The 20,511-nt window shown below is 43.0% G+C and overlaps 1 protein-coding gene across 1 annotated transcript; it reads right to left on the reverse strand.

The window, feature by feature from the left end:
* Window positions 1-1,015: 1,015 nt before the first annotated feature.
* On the reverse strand, window positions 1,016-7,240 carry LOC138799341 (intelectin-1-like). Its single transcript, XM_069980361.1, has 6 exons — window positions 7,093-7,240; window positions 6,627-6,874; window positions 5,614-5,772; window positions 3,954-4,074; window positions 3,757-3,860; window positions 1,016-1,733 (listed from the first exon to the last, which is right to left on the reverse strand). The coding sequence occupies exons 2-6, from the start codon at window positions 6,816-6,818 to the stop codon at window positions 1,581-1,583; spliced, it is 729 nt and encodes a 242-aa protein (XP_069836462.1). The 5' UTR covers window positions 6,819-6,874; window positions 7,093-7,240; the 3' UTR covers window positions 1,016-1,580.
* Between the last annotated feature and the right edge of the window lie 13,271 nt (window positions 7,241-20,511).

A 20,511-nucleotide genomic window follows, 5' to 3' on the forward strand; every position in this document is an offset into this window, starting at 1 on the left:
TCGGCCAATACGGACGATAATCGTCCCGTGGAATTGACAGCAACGATCAGTCGACATCGGTTATGTCAGCTGATGGTTGCAGTCGTTTGTTTTTCAACATGTTGAAAAACAAACGACTGAAACAGCAACGATCTGCTTCTGTCACTCCGTGGAATAGGAGCATCGGCAGCAGACGCTGCTGTATCCTATGGGCTGCCCGGACGATCAGCGATCACAAGGGCTGCCCTTAAAAACAGGGGAATCTTTCTTACAGCATCATTGAGGTCCCCCAAGCAACTGGACCAGTCCAAGGGGGGGGGATAGCCTGCAGGATCCATTGAGCCTGCCTGACTGTGACTAGTTGGGAAAATGCAAGGCCCAGACAGCCTGTAATTTCTCTGTGCTGTACATCACATTTGTGCATGTTGTCTAACGGGTTGGACGTCTTTGCATTTATAGTAGTAGTCTTGGGTGGTGCCTTACAGAGGGCATCACAATAAAACAGTAAATTAAAAGTGCAACTGTCATTTAAGTTTGAGTTATTTTAAGAAAGTAATAGCTGTTTTGTAGCCTCCCCCTGCCCCCACTTATCTGTGTCCATTATGGTCTATAGAGAGGGGAGGGGTTGAGGGGGTGAGGGAGCAGGGAGAGGAGAAAAAAACCTTATGTATAGCAGAGAGCTACATCCTGCAATTTTACCTCACCAAGTTCCCATACCAGCACTGATCAGTCTGACCTGTGAATGCAGCATTTTGTGTCTAGACAGTCTCTAAACTGCAAGGGCTGGTTCTCTCCTCTTTCTGCTAACTCATCCCCTCGGCTGCTCCCCCTCCATAGGTTATAACGGACACAGTAGAACCCATCTTCACTTTGCTCCTCTGTAATGAAGACGACTTTGGCTGGGGGGGGGGGGGGGGATGCAAAACAGCTTTTTGAGTACAGAAGGAAACCCATTAGCTTAATAAAACCTATTACAGAGTTTCTTTAAAAAATCTCTTGTACTTTTCATTTATGCAGAAAAAAAAATTAATGACAGTTACACTTTAAGTATATTTTTTATTAGTTATTTTTTTACAGCATGTTTGCAGGGGGACATGAAGAGCACATTGACACATTAGTAGGTTTCCCCTACAATGTTTCCACACTTCATCCTCATTGTTTCTATTATTTAAGGGTATGAGAATTAAAAGAACCTAGAAAAGCATGAACTCTAACTATAGCCCTGCTCAAAAGCAATACATGTCAATTCACTTTCCATATGTTTATACATACCTCTGCATTGACAAGATTTCCCATCTTTCTCCCTGTGTGATGTGATCATTATATTATCTTTGTACTTGCAGAGATTTTGTTTTACTATCAGATGCTATATTAAAGGTTACAATCAATATGACTGCATTTCCTATTGTCACCTGTGCAAAAATGGCAGCTTCACATATCTTCGGACAATTCTTATTGCTTTGAACTTACAGAACTCTAACTGCATTGAAAACAGTCCACATGTATTTGCTTTATTGTTTTATGTTAGTTATATTTTCAGCAATTGTTTTTCACTACTTATTTCTCTGTATCTATGGCTTCATTTCATAAAAACATGTAATTTAACGATAAAAGAGGAGGACAGCTGCTTCAGTAATCTCCTTGCTGGAGCTCCAACCTACATGTTTTCCATAACCATCCCAATCAAATGATGCAAAGTCTCCACACTGTCTCGGGTTTCCTTCTGGGATGTAGCCTCCTCCGCCAATACAATGCTGCAAATGTATACGGAAGAAGTAAGACAAACGGCTATTACAGTTTTCATCACCCTCTAATTATGAATAATCCCCAGAATATATAGATAGTGATCTGGTCTTTATATCTGGCCCTCCCTATTTGTTTTAGGTGACACTATATATATCAGCTATAAAAGGTTGTTCAGTGTTGGTCTAGATGGGTTGGAGGTCTAGGGTCACCCTACAGTTTAATCCTTTCAGGACCGACCAGTACCTTGAGAACCAGAGCCTAATTTTGAAATCTGACCAGTCTCACTTTATGTGGTTATACATCCATGATATTATAACTTATCCTAGAAATTCTGAGAATGTTATCTCGTGACATATTGTACTTTAGGTTAGTGATAAATTTGGTCGATATCCATACAATTTTCATGTGAAAAATGTCCACATTTCATGGAAAAATTACAAAATTAGTGATTCTCAGATTTTTTTTTCCTGTGGTCACAGTGCAGGTTTAGTTATGAGCAGGGCTGTGGAGTCGGTAAGCCGCAGCTCCGACTCCAACTCCGACTCCGACTCTTGAATTTTATCAGGACCGACTCCGACTCCCGACTCCAACTCCTGAATTTTATCAGGACCGACTCCGACTCCCAACTCCGACTCCTGCTCCTTCATAAATGGCCGGTCATATACCAGGGGAGTTATTTCTCACACTGGCTCAGCAGCTTCTCCCTAATGTCCTACATGATCCTAGTGCAACTTCTGAGTGAATAAAGGAATACTGTATATAAAGCAGCTTCTCCTGTGTGTGCAGTGGATGCAGCCAGTCTCCAGCCTCCATGTCCTGAACTACTCAGAACTAGACTAGATGGAGCAGGAGGTCTTTTCCTGCTGACTGTCTTCTATGTTTCTAACTAAATGTTCACCATACACAAAGAAACACTGCCAAATCCCTGTGATACAGAGGGGTTAGCCATACTGATAGAGAGAGGTCACACATAGTAATGTTGAGGGTCACTGTGGGGGCACACAATAGCATACACACACACACACAGCCTGCTGCAGCCATAGCACACACACACACACACAGCCTGCTGCAGCCATAGCACACACACACACACACACAGCCTGCTGCAGCCATAGCACGCGCGCACACACACACACACAGCCTGCTGCAGCCATAGCATACACACACAGCCTGCTGCAGCCATAGCGCACACACACAGCCTGCTGAAGCCATAGCACACACACAGCCTGCTGCAGCCATAGCACACACACACAGCCTGCTGCAGCCTCGTTGCTCGTTCGCAAAACGTTCGCAAATCATTCACAATGAATAAGATGTCGTTCGGTTCAGGTCTTTCACAATAGCGGTCATTTGAGATCGTTAATCGTTAACGATTATGCGAACGATAATCGTCCGGTGGAATAGGGCCCTAATACTTTATTTTACTGTCCCACCATGGGGACATTACTATCTGATTGCCTGATTACAGGCATATTACATTACAATGCAGATCTGCATTGCATTGTAATGTGCCTGTAATAGTTATGTCTGTGGTAATTATGACACAGGAGGCTTCATGGAAGCCTCCTGGTGTCATAGTAACCATTGGGGCTGTGTGATCGCTTCTGCACAGCCCTGATGGGAACAGAGGAAAGATTTTCCCTCTATTCTACAATATTGGTGCTGTGATCAGCTTGATCGCAGCACCTATAGGGTTAACTGCTGCGAACACTGACAGCCACAACCTGCCGCGGGATGGCACAGGGCCCGTTTCATCCCAGGATGTAACTGTACCTCCTTGAGCTGTAACTCACCGCAAAAAAAGAACTTACAGTTATGTCCTTCATCTTGAAGGGGTTAACAAGATGTTGACAGACAAAAGCTGTGTTCCCACCCAGTTTTTTCTGGGCCGTTTGAGGCAAATGATGGACGTCATTATGAAATAAGGGCCCTTATTTGACCCCAAATGGCCAAAAAAGACATTGTGGGAACATAGACAAAAAACATAACTTCATAATCAGAAACACTGGATGTGGCATTATTAATACTTACATGTTCTACATTGCATCCTGTCACCTTCACACCTGCACATAGAGCCAAGGAAGCTCTTTCGTGATTAATAGGCCGGAACTGGACATAGCCAGGAGTGAACTCTTCTGCAGAAAGATCCACAATGGTTGGTTAGTGTAATGTTCATGTCTGTACATATAACTACTTTTATATTACTGTACAATCGGACATTATCATACGTTGTCCATTTGGTGAATAAAATGATTTGGTCTTCTCAGCACTGCCAAAGTCATACACAACAGGGATAGCAGGTCCATTATTTGTGAGGCAGCTTCCAGCATTGTACATCACAGGGTATATCTAAGGAAAATCAAACAAATGTTAAGCATTAAATATACTGATGCTCAGTTAGACCATGGGAAATCTATTATACAGTATGTATTTCCAGGAATACCATAAAGAGCACAAATAACATTGTTATGCCAAATACTGCAAAACTTATAGATTTCCTTTAAGATAGTATAAAATTACAAGATATTGTAGCACATAGAACATAGAGCTTGGAAAGACTTTAGTGATGAGAAAGTACTAAAATGCTCGGGTGCTTGTTACTCGAGACAAATATTTTTTTTGTTACTCGGGTGCTCGTTTCAAGTAACGAACCCCATTGAAGTCAATGGGAAACTCGAGCATTTTTGCAGGGGACCCAAGCTCAGGAAAGGTTGTGTAAAAACCTGTCAACCTCAGAAAATTATGGAAACACCACAGAAATGGACAGGAAACAGCAGGGGCAGCATGCATGGATGCCTCTGAGGCTGCCTAATCGCAACATTACGCCAAATTTGTATTTGTTTCATGTTTGTTTGTCTGCATGACTTTGGCACCTTTAGATTCAGTTGGATGTATACACTGTTTTTGATATGGCTGGCCTGTATTCAGGCCTTTTCTTAGGCTATTTTTCCCACACAGAATAATAATTTTAAAAAATCACGTAATAAACACATATCACTGTACAAATCATCCATTGTATAGCAACACCCAAAGACCATAGGGCTTTTTCTAAGCAGAGCCATGTGTCAGGCCAGCTGTCTAACGTGTATGGGCGGCTCCCGATAACCAATTTCAACTGTCTGATCCTTTTGGTGTCAGGCAGATAAAAGTCTGGCAGCAGCTTATCCCTCCTCTTTTTATTCAGAAGAGAAGAAGAAAGCTCCTTGTGCATAGAGGGTTCGGGAGGGATAACTGTTGGCCAAATAAATGTTGTGATATGTGAATCACAGCAATGCAATGTACAACAGCAGGAGCACCAGCCACAAAAAAAATAATAGTACTGAGGACATCTTTGGGGTCTGTATGCACCACCTGGTGTCTCCTTTCTGCCAGCAGTTGACCACCAAAGTGTGCTGCTCAGATCGTGTTAGCTGCACTGCAAGTCCCAGCCAGCAGTCTGGACTACTCCAAAAACAAATAAAGATTTTAAGCCCTTGGGTTGGGTTCTTTCTCTAGTATCCCTGCCTACAGGAATGCTAATTCCCTCCCTAACACTCTCCCTGACAGACAGCAGCTCTCTCCCTAATCTCATCCAGCCTGCGTCTGACGTAAGCATCGCGGGACCTGATTCTTATATGCCAGGGTCATCTGATCTGGCCAGCCAATCACTGCTATCGACATGTAGGATTCCCACGTGATGCTACAAGCTCCCAAAGCCTTTCCTGCATGATGATTGGCTGAGAAAAAGCCGCCAAACATGCAGGTGCCATTGTCTTGAGTATTGCGAGATGCTCGTTCGAGTAACAAGTACCATCGAGTACCATAATACTTGAACGAGTACCATGCTCGGACAAGCATACTCGCTCATCACTTAAAGACATTTTTAATAAGAATATGGACATTGCTTACTTTATATAGGTGAAATAGGTTACCACCTTCTTGGGAAAAGAAGCCATTGTTTGTGCGGTATCTTAGGATAGCAGTATTTCTCCACTTAGACAAGGGGGTCTTGTTGGGAACATGCCATAACCCCAAGTCTTTTGAAAAAATATCATAATATCCTGGATTCTAGAAGCAGATTGGGAAGAAAAAAATATTTTTTTTACAATGTATTGAACATACTGTATAATAGTGATGGATTGTGGTTCTAGATTAAATAAAAGGCTCCTATTGTGTCTCAAATTGTACATGGTGTGTATTTACCAATATGCACTGATGGGCGAAGACAAGCTGGTAGAGGCAGTGTTATGTTGTGGGCAAAGTTCTGCTGGTAAACCGCTGTCCTGTCATTCATGTAGATGTAACTTAATATGTGCCAAATACCTTTATTTTGTTGCAAACAATGAATACTCTATAATAGTAGTGGAGTTATGGAAGGGTTATCTTTTAATGGCATTTTTTTTACCACACTGTAAACATTGTTTTGGAATAAGCTGAGGAACATGAGAAAATTAAAAAGGTTGTCCAGGAATAATTGACCTTTCCCTATCCACAGGATGGGGAAAAGTAGGAGGTCGCAGGGGGTCCAACCTCTTTATTACGCCCCCCCCCCCCCCCCGAAGTATTGGGCCCCGCAATGAATAGAGCCACAGGTCGCTTGCATGCTATTCATTCCTAAGGCCTATGGCATGACGGAAAGAGCTGAGTGTGCCATAGGAATAAATAGAGCCGTGAGTTGTGTGCCTGACCCACAGCTCTATTTACATCACAGCCGGCGGGGCCCAATATGGAGATCGGCGGGGGGTACAGAGCTCAGAGCCCCTGCTACCTACTTTTCCCGATCATGTGGATAGGAGAAAAGTCAAAGGTGCCAGCTCGCTATTTATGGCCTTACATGCCCTGAGACAATCTGTAAACCTAGATCAGCAGTCCCATAGATATGAGCCCCATAGATATCCATGTCCTATATTTATAAAAAGTACCTTATAATCATCACTGGTAGCTCCCTCAGGTAGGCCGAATGTAGCGTAGTTAGACCAGTTGTCATCTCCTTTTGGGTTATTGATGTTGTTTCCTCCTTGACTAGACCAGCGATCTCCCACTGTACATTTACCATTCATGTTGTTTTCATGGACACTGGCCACCAAGGTCCAACCTCCACCATTCGTTGTCATGTCACAGTAGGTCTGATACTTAAGTCCATCTTCTGTGATCAGTGTATATATTCCATCTAATTGGAAATACAAATGGACCATACACAGAGCAGGTAATTGTAAATTTTCACTAATCTATGCGATGCAATGTATATAATGCACATGTACATATATGTGAAAGCTTTATTTTGCATACACAAAAGGAAACAAGGATATTTATATCAAGCAGTATTATCCATATTTTACTCGATAAGGAAATAAAGCATTCATTCACTTTTTAGCAGATATATCTAACCTTCAGCACGTGTAATAGAGTTCTTAATTTCTTTGCAATTTCTGAAGTCGGATCCACCAGTAGGATATTCAGAATCTGAGGGATAGCTATCACAGCATGGCAACAGGTTCAGAATGTTTTTTTTTCAGCTCTGCAATAGACGACTTCCCTAAGAACATGGGAATGTAGAAACAATGACCATTGTTAACATTACCATTTCTCCTATGTAAACATATTTTATTGTTTTTTTCTAATAAAAAACAGATTCTTCACATCGTAGGGAACTTAGATTGTAGGGCCCTATGGGAGCAGATACTGATGTGTGTGATAGCAGTCTTGAGGAAATCAAGATTTCATTTGATGCATTATTTGCAGAAATTTCAGCTACAATATAGTCAAGAAAGTATGTAAAATACTTATTATGAGCTGCAAACCATGACGTTTTATAATATATAAGTATACAGAAGACAACTAGACAGCTCATGAATTACATTAATTACAAGGACAATCCATTTATTAATTCTATCCTATGGTGGTATTGCAGAGAAATTAAACTGGATATTCAGGATAAAACAAACAAACAAACGGAAAAAAACTGCTTTGTTTCTGAAAAAGCACCACATGTTTCCCTGGTATAAGTGTGGTATTGCTGTTCAATTCTATTGAAATGAGATGCAACACCACACACAACCTGACAGTCTGAAGCTGTGTTCCTCCAAAAAGCACTTGATGCTTTTAGCTGATTGCCGGGCATCTCATCAGTACACAGAGTTGCCAACTTGTTACAGCTCTCTGCTAACATCCTGCACATGCACCATTTATTCACATTGTTTCACAGGCTCTGTCAGAGAAACTCGTGTCTAACTCATTCACTGGCAGGCTTGGTGCTCGGGGGCAATAGCCCCAGCCCCAATGGCTTACTAGGCAGAAGATTTCACAGCTAACAGCACAGGAACGATGGCAAGGATGAAGGTAACAGACATACCTTCATCCTCAGCGCCCCGTGCCAACGAGGGAGCTTTCAGCAGGTTTGATTCATCTAACCTGTTGGTAGTTCCGCTTTAGCAAACCTCTTTTTTCTTTTTTCACGGATATTCTATTCTAAAAACCTGCCGCTGCTAGTGTAGTGGACTAGTCGGGTTTTAGTTTTGTCCTGTGAGAAACTCGACAAGCTTACTAAGGGCATGAGGCACAATAGTAAATTAGTCGGGAAATAATACAACACAAACTACAGAAAAACGGGGGGGGGGGGGGATTTGTCTTAGTAAATGCGGCCCAATATCTTAGAATATTTGTTGTTTAAGGGTAGCTTCACACGGGCGGGCTCGCAGCGAGATTCTCGCTGCGAGCCCGGCAGGTCCTGTCAGTTTCCATAAACTACATACTTGCTGCGGACCGCAGCGAGTATGTAATTATACCGCGCTTAACTCCTTCTACTCCCGCCCGGCTCCCCCGCTGTAAGCAGCATACATTACCTCTCCTTGCTGCACGGGTCCGGCGTCCTGCTCTCCCGCCCGGCCAATCAGTGGCTGCGGCTGGGCAACACACTAATTGGCCGGACGGGAGAGCAGGACGCCGGACCCGTGCAGCAAGGACAGGTAATGTATGCTGCTTACAGCGGGGGAGCCGGGCGGGAGTAGAAGGAGTTAAGCGCGGTACAATTACATACTCGCTGCGGTCCGCAGCAAGTATGTAGTTTATGGGAACTGCCAGGACCTGCCGGGCTCGCAGCGAGAATCTCGCTGCGAGCCCGCCCGTGTGAAGCTACCCTAATGGTGCGTTCACACCTACAGGATCTGCAGCTGATTTTCTGCAGCAGATTTCATTTAAATAACTGAACACAGCATCAAATCTGCTGCAGATCTGCTGCAGATCCTGTAGCTGTGAACGCACCCTAACAATATTTTATTTAATGTTTAATATACTTTATTTACTCAAGTAAACTGATTATAATAATAAGAAAAAATATTTACCACATGTATCACAATTCACGCCAGCAAGTGCCAGAAAGATAATAAGGAGGCTGTGTACCAACATTTTTCCCAGCCAGTTTCTGTAGAATGTAAAAGAAAAATTATAAGGAAAAAAAAAAAGGATCTTCAATTATGCACATATCAATATATATATTGAGAAAAGCTCATACTGATTGAGCTGAAACGTCGCACTTTGTGGGTAAATAAACCTTCACTTTTTGCATTTTCTATTGGAACGCCACAGCATTTTTTTTATATATATGTGCATATACCCAGGATCCGGGTTAGACTGCGGGCACCAGCGAAAAAAATGGAGTACTCATTTACAAGTCTCCACTGATTGCCCCCTACAAAAGTTGTGTTTTGTTGGTCTATTTTTCATTGCTCCCGGTAGCCAGAATCCTACTCCACACTGGCGAGGGGCAAATACCCCACAACTGCAGTCTGTGGATGGATGCCTAGCCTTGGTAACCCTTGTCTTATGTTGTTATACTCGCCACAGAGTTAGACTTTGACTTACAGGGGCCACCCTGGTGTTTCCCTATTTAGGTCCCAAAGCTCGCAACAGTGTGAGGACCTGAGGGACTACGTATCAGGGTGGTTTGGTGCTCTCCCCACTAGGAGGCACCCCTTGGCAATGGGCTAAAGTACAGATGCAATAGTTATTTCTAGAATTTCAACCCTACAAAGCCAAATCATAAGACATGTTAAAGGAGACCTGTCAGCCCCCATGCCGGGGTGACAGGCTCCCGACCCCCTGTTACAGCCCCCTATACTCACCTGATCCCGCGCGGGTCCCGCTTTTGGATCCAGTCGGACTCCCCATTCATTCTCTATGAGCATCGGACTCTCCTGTCAGCGCGCGTGCCGGGCTTCGGAAGCTGATATCTCCGTGACCCGACCGGATCCAAAAGCGGGACCCGGCGGGATCAGGTGAGTATAGGGGGCTGTAACGGGGGGGGGGGGGGGGGGGTCGGGAGCCTGTCACCCCGGCACGGGGGGTGACAGGTCTTCTTTAAACCTTGTTGTGTTTTACCCAGAAATGCCTCCCAAATGTAATTCCTCTATAGTATTTCTCTAACAGAAAAATCAGTCATGTTAACGTGCCCACTAAATGTCCCATATAGGAGCGAATTCCCACCTGGCACATTTATTGCAGAAATTACTATTCCATACATCTGATTGGGGATGTTTCTGTAGCATTTATAGTGTTCAATAAGCCAGATTAAAATGGCTGAGACATTCACAAGAGTTTCTGCAAGAAATCTGCCCCTTGTAAACTCACCTTGAGAAAACCAACTTACCAGCTCAGAGGTTCTTGCAGTATAAAAGATTCCTTATCTGTATGCCCAAGTGCCAATATTTATAGAGCTTGTCACTTCCCATGAATTTCTCCCTTAATATAGTTCCCCAATCAAATTTAGGCATGGACAATGAAACCAAGTACTGTATGCGGTACAATAAAAGCAATCTAAAAGTAAGCATAGAGTTGTCCTCCTGCCAAGCATGTTGTAGAGATGCAATTGGGATTCTATCCTAGTTTTAGTACTAGTTGGCTAGATAGACAGATTACCAGGATGCAGATCAGGAGGTGATGATTGAAATGCATGTAATGCATAAAGGCTTTTTGAGACTGATGAGGTGCAAGAATCCTGACGTGTCAATTTTGTGCGGCTGCTATTCAAGTTTAGAGGGTCCAGACTACCAAGAGAGGCACTGTCCAAGTTGTACAGTACTCTGCTGGAGATTTGGTTGGTTGTAAGGACTTTAAAAACTGAGAGAGAAAACCAGCACTGACGGTCAAGAACTTGTCTATTCTGTGTTGAGTACATGGAGCAACACAACTAGGAGTACATAGTACCAGGAGGAACTCTAGTAGGAGCCAATTTTTGATGTTAGCCAAGAAGACTCAATGACGTGCAGAGGTGCACTTTAACGAGATGCAACTTCTGCAACCTTCTGTTTTGACTTGGAAAACTGCAGATCACAGGAATTAACTGAATAACTGAGAAATTGAGTTGACAGGCTTAATCCCTGTGGTGACTTAGCAATCCATAGAAATACTGAAACTGGAACATCAACAGTATAGCAGCACAGGCCTGGGTACTGGCCAGGGGCCAGGCCCTCAGAAGATGACACTCTGTGGCGATAATTGTAGAGTTTACAGTTGAGCAGTGAAGAGGAGTTTGTCAAGGGAGTCCCAACCCATAGTAGTTTTGTGCTCTGCTGGAACTTTAGAGAATACTTGAGAGAGAGAGAGATACTTGTGCCTGTGTTTAGACTGTGTTGTCTGACCACCTTCTGCCCTACAGTGTCGATGTACTTGTCCTCATAGGGTGACACCAAGCCACAGTCGTGATTACCTCGGCGAGGGTAAGTGTCCCGGTGTCACCTGCACTGCGAGATAGAGTACGTTACCTTGTTACGGTAACTTTGCTCTATTCAGGTCAGTTCCTCTGTAACTAGGATACTGCCCTGCACTGTGTAGAGTGGTTCTCGGCGTGGGCTGAGATTGATCCCGGACCTGTCCTCCTTGTAGCGTCTAACACAGCATAGTGGAAATAGTTAGACTAAAAAAACTGAAAGTCTATGGTTGCTCCATACACGTGGGTACTGACTCTCCAACACAACTGGACTGTCCCGGACAGGGGTTTTGGCAGAGCCAGGCCCTGGCCTAAATACAGCAGGGATGCCTACTTTGTGTGTCTTCCTCCCAGAAGAATCTGAAGGGAACTAACTCACACTTCCTCCAACCTAGTGACTACTTCCTACAGGGATATGTGTCACCCCCTGTGAGTGGTGGAAAAGAATGTGTGCAAGAAGAGAATTAAAGTGATAGGTTAGATAGAAAGTATAGAGAGTATCTCTATTGGTCTGCAAAATACATAACATAAAAAGAGCAGTAACCCTTTGTTCACAAAAGCCGTGCAATATATACTAATTCTCATGCAAAACACTGACTTCTGGTAGTGAAACCAATAAATACCATCATCACCACTAGGGATGGTCCGAACCCGGCGAGGTTCGGGTTCGGCTGAACCCGAACGCTCGGCATCGGATTCCCGCTGTCTGCCCGCTCCGTGCAGCAGGCGGATACAGCGGGATGACCGTCTGGAAAACTGGGATACAGCCTATGGCTATGGCTGTATCCCAGTTTTCCAGGCGTTCCTCCCGCTGGATCCGCCCGCTGCACGGAGCGGGCAGACAGCGGTAATCATTGCGGAGGGTTCGGGTTCGTACGAACCATGTCCGAACCAGTTTCGGACCATCTCTTATCACCACCTCACTTTGAGTGAAAGGCTAGTACAAGAAACACCCGTGGTGGGAAACCGCACGACACAACACTGCCGGGTTGTGATGGGTACCTTGGGCTCTTGTCATAGTAGTCCTGAGTGGCAACTGACCCACCCAGACTATTGGTACCACCTCCGACAGAAAGCAGAAAAATAACCTAAGGTGTGCGGCTAGTGTGTATGGGTGCTGGTGCGGATAAAATATGACAGAGTCCCAATGATATAAAAATAGAACAGATTTACTGTGCAGTTTTTTAGCAGTACATTACACTTTGGTAAAGCAGATAGATTTTTACACAGACTTTAGAGCTTCACTTGGTTGTGCTTAAGGAGGTGCTGGAAGAAGTAAATTAGAGTAGAGAGGTAGTTGCAGCAGTGCTTAAAGAGTTGAAAGTAGAGTAGAGGGGTAGTTGCAGCAGTGCTTGAACAGTTGCAAGTAGAGTAAAGGAGTAAAAGAGTAGAGTAAAAGAGTTTGTTGAGGGAGTCCTAACCCAATGTAGCAATGTACTCTGCTGGAACTTGGAAGTAATACTTGTAGAGTGAGAAGTTTACTTGAACCTGTGTATAGACTTTGGTCTGACCACCTTGTGCCCTACAGTGTTGAGTGACCCGTCCTAAGAGGGTGATAAAAGCCCCTGTGGTGGTTATTTGGGTGAAGCTAAATTTCCGGAGATGTCCCAGTTACCTGTACTGCGAGATAGGATGCGTAGACATTCCTTGGTAGCTTTGTCCTATCTAGGCTAGTTCCTCTTGTGTCTCAGGATACTGACCTGCACTTTTTAGACTGCTTGACAGCATGGGTTAGGATGTTAGGTTAGGGTCTTAGACTAAGACCAGACTAGATTCAACTGAACTGAATTGTTGTCCCAAATGGAGCTAACTCCTCACACTGGGTCGTGTGTGTGTGTGTGTGTGTGCGTGTGTGTGTGTGAGTAGTGCAGAGATAGGCAGAAGAAGAGAAAGAACCTCCTATAGGTTAGCACTGAACACATGGTACAACAATAACAGTAACCCATTCCTAACTTCAGCTGTGCATGACATAACATGACTTACAAATATCACTGACACCTAGTGGTGAAACTATAAAAATACCTTCTTCTCCATTTAACCCGGAGTGAGAACTTTGCAACAGGTGCCTAAGGCACTTAACATTGGGACACCACATAGAAAGCAGTCAAACCATGTCAGCACCATCACAGGAGTCAGGGAAAAAAAGCCATGTTAGCATTAACATTTCATAGGTACCGCCTGGTACATCCTCTTTACCAGAACCCACTGATCGAACGGCGCAGGCACGGGGAAGCCGGTGCTGCAGTCCGTTTTTCGAACCAAGGCCTCGGTCCAAAAAACGATTAGTGGGTTCAGGTTAAAGAAGATGTACCAGGTGGTATATCCTCTTTAAAGAATAATTCTGGCAAAATTTTTTATTAAAGTACTGTATTGTCCCCCAAAAGTTATACAGTACAAATATACACTTATTACAGGAAATGTACATAAAGTGCCTTTTCCCCTGCACTTACTACTGCATCAAGGCTTCACTTCCTGCATAAAATGGTGATGTCACGACCCGACTCCAAGAGCTGTGCAGGCTGTGTCTGCCAGAGAGGATGATGGCAGGGAGACACTGAGGGACACAGTGCACTGGAGGGACTCTGAGCATCCCTCTGCCATTATCCTCTCCTGCAGCCACAGCCCGCACAGCTCTGGGAGTCGGGTCGTGACATCACCATTTTATCCAGGAGCCTTGATGCAGCAGTAGTAAGTGCAGGGAGAAAACACTTGATGTACATTTCCCATAAGAAGTGTTCATAACTGTGTTGGGGATTTATGGACAAGCTGATCAGAAGGGACATCTCTGTCCTTGGAAGCCCCCTGGAACCGGTGCAGGTGTTGGGGGAGCAAAGGATTTTGTCAGTGGTCAGCTCAATCAGGGCCGGCGTTAGGGGGGGGCAAGCAGGGCAAATGCCCAGGGCCCCCATCCCCCAGGGGCCCCCTACCGCAGTTCCAGTGGAGAGGAGAGCACAGGCAGCGTCCTGCAGCGTCTGGCAGTGATCCCTGGCTGCTGCTATCAGGGGTCACGCAGAGGCTGCAGGACGCTGCTCGGTGTCTGCTCCCCCTCCCTCCAGCTCCTCTCACTGCACGTGACTTCCTGCTCTGGAGCTGTCGGGACGATGGAGGAGAGGGCTGCCGGGTGAGGATGACAGCCTGCTGCTGCTGCAAGGAACATGAGGGGGATTCACCACTACACCCAGCATGCTAGAGGGGGTAAGTATACTGTACATGTAGTGTGTAATGTGTATGAATGTAGGTGTATAATGGATGAATGTAGTGTGTGTTACATGTCCTGTGTATAGTGTATGGACTGGATGGTTTGTATCTGTATAATGTGTTTTCATGGGTGTGTGAGTGTGTGTGTATATATATATATATATATATATAATGGTGTGTGTGTGTATATATATATATATATATATATATATATATATAATGGTGTGTGTGTATATATATATATATATATATATATATATATATTTATATATATATATATATATATATATATATATATATATATATATATATATAATGGTGTTTGTATAAGCACTGCTGACTCCAAGTGTTGAGGTGAATAGACTGTATATAGGAGCTGCAGCCATTCTCCGGCCTCATCAGTCCTATGTAATTGCTGCAGCTCCTATGTATAGTGTATGATGACATCACTAAGGCAATACGGTGTATTTTATTGAGAAAAAAATAAGGTGGTATTCAGTCCTTAGGTGGTGGTCACTGTATGGTGGTAATATTGGTCTGTATATAGTGTCATTATGCAGTGGTCACTCTTTGGCATTAATATTGGTCTGTATATAGCGTATATATATATATATATATACACTCATTACTGCCATAGATTGACTACCACATAATGACACTATATACAGACCAATATTACCGCCATACAGTGACCACCACATAATGACTCTATATACACACTATATACAGACCAATAGTACAACCATAGAGTGATCGCCACATAATATTGGTCTGTATATAGTGTGTATATAGAGTCATTATACAGGGGTCAGTCTATGGCAGTAATTTTGGTCTGTATATAGAGTCATTATGCAGTGGTCACTCTATGGCGGTAATATTGGTCTGTATATAGTGTCATTATGCAGTGGTCACTCTTTGGCATTAATATTGGTCTGTATATAGCGTATATATAGAGTCATTATTGCCATAGATTGACTACCACATAATGACACTATATACAGTACAGCCACAGTACAGTATATATAGTACAGCCATAGAGTTATCGCCACATAATATTGGTCTGCATACAGTGTATATAGAGTCATTATACAGGGGTCAGTCTATGGCAGTAATATTGGTCTGTATATAGAGTCATTATGCAGTGGTCACTCTATGGCGGTAATATTGGTCTGTATATAGAGTGTATATAAAGTCATTATACAGGGGTCAGCCTATGGCAATAATATTGGTCTGTATATAGCGTATATATAGAGTCATTACTGCCATAGATTGACTGCCACATAATGACTCTATATATACACTATATACAGACCAATAGTACAGCCATAGGGTGACAGCCACATAATATTGGTCTGTATACAGTGTATATAGAGTCATTTATTATACAGTGGTCAGTCTATAGCGGTAATATTGGTCTGTATATAGTGTATATAGAGTCATTATGCGGTGGTCACTCTATGGCGGTAATATTGGTCTGTATATAGTGTATATAGAGTCATTATGGGGCGGTCACTTTTATGGTGGTAATATTGGCCTATATATAGTGTGTTTTCTTCAATAACGGTATGGAGGTAATATTTGGTCCTGATTATAGTGATTTTTTTTTTTTTTTTTTTTTTAAAAGCAATTCATATAAATAGTTCTTGTATTTACACCACTAGCGGCAGTCCTGGCATTTAGCGGCAGTCCTGACATTTAGCGGCAGTCCTGGCATGTAGTGGCAGTCCCAGAATGTAGCGGCGGTCCTGACATGTAGAGGCAGTCCCGACATGTAGGGGCAGTCCCGACATGTAGGGGCGGTCCCGACATGTAGCGGCGGCCCCGACATGTAGGAGCAGTCCCAAAATGTAGCGGCGGTCCCGGCATGTAGCTGCGGTCCCGGCATGTAGCGGTAGTCCTGACATGTAGCGGCAGTCCCGGCATGTAAACTTCTGAACTGAGTAAGGGCCCTAATACATGGAGCGAAAATTGTCCGAATCAGGACGCTATCGCTCTGTGAGGACACTGGGGAACATGATCAGGTAGTATATATCACAGACAAGGCCTGAGGACACCGGGGAACATGATCAGGTAGTATATATATATCTTTATTGTTTACTATATACAGCAAGGATTGCACACACATCACTAATGATATACTGTATATATACACATAGGGGGAGATTTATCAAACATGGTGTAAAGTGAAACTGGCTCAGTTGCCCCTAGCAACTTATCAGATTCCACCTTTCATTACTCAGATTCTAAGTAGGTGGAATCTGATTGGTTGCTAGGGGCAACTGAGCCAATTCTTCTTTACACCAGTTTGATAAATCTCCTCCATAGCTTTTGCTGTAGTAGGCTCTCTAAGCAAGCTCCATTCTACCAGATTGGCGCTCACTTCTGCAGAATATCAGGCAGTGTAATACGGCCTTAAAAGTGGCCGTATGCTTCCAATAACTGCTGGCTGAACAATCCTTCAGCTGACAATTATCTCTCCCATCTGGTCCCGTCCTCCCCATACACAGAAATTTGGCACATCTGAGTTTTCCTGTGTTTTCTATGATAGGGTAAAGCCATAGCCATACAGATCTGATGGCGGCTTATCTCTCTTAGAACAAAAAGGTTGGGCATTGATTTTCCATCAAGCTCGATCCCCTATGTCCACTGATATCATCTGTCAGAGGACTGTCCAGAGAGCCCCATACACCTTACACTGATGGCCGAACCCACCAGGAGCAACAGGTACCACCAACAAAAGAGTAACATGTATGGGGACCTTAAATTGTTGCTAAAATATTTCAGCATTTGGGGCCCCACCTTTAACTTTGCCCAGGGCCACATCTAGTCTAAAACCGGCCCTGAGCTCAATACTGGAGAATGACTCCCATCCTATGCACGAGACCGTGATAGCACTGGGCAGTACTATCAGTGACCGTTTAATTCACCCAAAGTGCGAGAAGGAGCCATATCGGAAGTCCTTCCTTCCTACAGCAGTTAGGCTGTACAACCAACAGCGACCCATGCAGAGATCACTCCATAAAAAGAACTAAATTAGTGTAATGTTTTTATTGTATCTTTTTTACCTTTTCTTCTCTTTGTCTACCTTAATTGTAATGCCTTTACTTCACCTTTTAGCTTTTTGTATGTGTAATACCTGCTGCTGTAACACACTGAATTTCCCCATAGTGGGACTATTAAAGGATTATCTTATCTTATCTTATGTTAGATGCTATGTCAAGGTTTTATTTGTACATTCTTCCATGTCTGCACGTTTTACGTATTTATTTATTTATTTATTTATTTTATTTATTTATTTTGCTTGCAGATAGTGGCACAGAATAAATCTGCCCCTATATTATGCATATGGTTAAAGGATATTCACAAAAAGGTTCAAGATAGAGAGAGCTGGTAACCACACTAAACAAAAGGGGGCACAATAAAAAAACTGCCCCACTAGGTGTCACTCTACAATAAGAACAGAACAACCCATCAATTAGATACACAAACTAAAACTATGGGCAAAGTCCAAATAATCAAAATGTCTTTATTTATCATGATTGTCTACAGCATGATAAAAAAAAATCATGAAATATACTAAAAAATATTTAAAAACAAGCACAAGTAAATAAAACACTTTACTGGCGAAACGTGCGTGGGGACAGCTTTGATCGTCACAGTGAGAATGGTGACTGCTAATTTTACTAAGGATTTGTCTGTATAAGCTATTGTTTAGGTACTGCTAACCAGGCTGGAGCTATGTTTACATATAGATAAAGCACTTTATTAGACATATTTTAGCACCTGAACATTTTTATATCACTTTATTGCTTGGCCTTTTATATTTATGTAATTTTATTTACTTCTGGTTGTTTTTAAATATTTTTTAGTACATTTCATGAATTTTTTTTATACTATGCTGTAGATAATCATGATAAATAAAGACATTTTGATTAGTTGGACTTTACCCATAGTTTTTGTTTGTGTATCTATATGGTTAAAGGAGCAGTATACAAAAAAATGCATGAATAAAAGCAATGACTGCGATGCCCTGGCCCCTGGGGGCCACTTCCGCAGTGCTGGTGTTATGAGCGGGCAATGACCGGGGCAGCTGCAGGGGTTATACTTGTCACGGTATAGGCCTGAGGGCAGCACAGCTGTAGGGCCGGTCTGTGGAATCTGCGGGTGATGATGGGCATGCGATTCTTCGCTGGACTTAGTCAGGGCACCAGTTAGTGGACATCAATGCCAGGGTTCAGTAACAGCGGTTTTATTATAGATGAGGTAACTAGTAGCAACAGTCTCTCTGGATGCAACCGGGTATATAGCAGGCTTTGACAAATAAAGCAGGAGTGGTGCTGCATAGGCTGTGAGAATACGTGGCGGATGATGGGAGTAGGAGTATAAGAGAAATAGCGTTGCTTGGTGGATTAGCTTGAGAGTAATACTTGCTGTGAATCCTTGCAGCGATGAGGAGAGATAACGGAATGACACTCAGATGAGAGAGAAGACTCCGGACACTTGAGCAGGCAGATACAGCCGAAGACTTGAATACAGCAGAGCACCTGATCCACACTTCTAGTGGTGAAGTGGGAGCTGCAGAGAAGAAGCCCAACTCCTCTGAGGCAGGAGAGGGATGACACACATCCTCCTTGCTTGGAAGCAGGGGGAAGACTCACTTGTCAGGAGGAAGTGGGAGGTCACATGGTTGCTCCTGGCCAGAGCTAGTCGGCCATTGGAGGAACCATGGTTACAGGTCACGTGATCAACAGCCTTGCATACCACTGTACAATGCAATAATACACAGGAATACATGAGAATACACATGAGAATGCACATTACCAGAGAATACTAGGGGAAAACCAGCAGCAGTTGCAGTGCAAACACTTACCAGAACAGGCATTGACACAGCAAGAGAAATGGCCATAATAGGAGTAGTAGTCTGCATGTTCTGGGACACTGCATGACAACATTGATACTAAGCAAACCACAACCCCCACTCTCTCCAAACTCTTATATCCATATTTACTTAAAATACCCACACATCTTTTGAAGTGTTCTTTCTATATAATTTGTCCATTTATGTGGGTATTACTGGTTGTCTTGCTATTGCCCTCTCTACCTCCTCACAATCCCCAGATCCAGGAGGGTCCCTATAAACAACTCGCTGGTATAACGCTTTAAAGGAATTCAGTGTGATGTTTTTTTTAAAGACTTTCCTCAAAAGTGTTATACCAACGAGAGAGTAGCGCCACCAGCTGGTCGCACTCCTTGAGTACTGGATATCTGTGGACTGTGGAATTTACATTCAAATAAATTGCAATATAAAGATACAATGCACAACACATGAAGATCAAAGCGGCACAACCGCGGTGGGTGAGTGAACAATAACACAGGTCAACAGCATTTTTGGGGCCAAAGATATTTCAACGAATTTAGGGTAACTTTGGGGTGCTGATTCTGAATATGCCATCAGTTTTGCCAGATTGGCTCAAGTTTTTGAGAATTTTCGTGAAATGTGTAAAAAAAAAAAAAAGACGTAATTTGCTACACGCGCAATAACTTTATTGCTATTGTCATGAATACAATAAATTTTACAAAGTTGATGTTGATTTTAGTTTATTTTAACTAGTTTTAGAAAGTAATCTTCAAAAATGAACAAGACATGAAAAAAAACTTGAGCCAATCTGGCAAAACTGATAGCATATTCAGAATCAGCACCCCAAAAATACCCCAAAATCATTAAAATATTTTGGACACCAGTAAATTTTTTTTTTGTTGACCTGTGTAATCTAATCACTTATGGCATATTACCTATGATAGTGAAATTAGACTAACCCTCACAGTGCTAGAGCAGGGATATATATATATATATATATATATATATACACACAGTATATAATATATATATATACACATATATATAT

The sequence above is a fragment of the Dendropsophus ebraccatus genome, chromosome 8, assembly GCF_027789765.1.
Source record: "Dendropsophus ebraccatus isolate aDenEbr1 chromosome 8, aDenEbr1.pat, whole genome shotgun sequence".
In the NCBI taxonomy this organism is placed as follows: domain Eukaryota; kingdom Metazoa; phylum Chordata; class Amphibia; order Anura; family Hylidae; genus Dendropsophus; species Dendropsophus ebraccatus.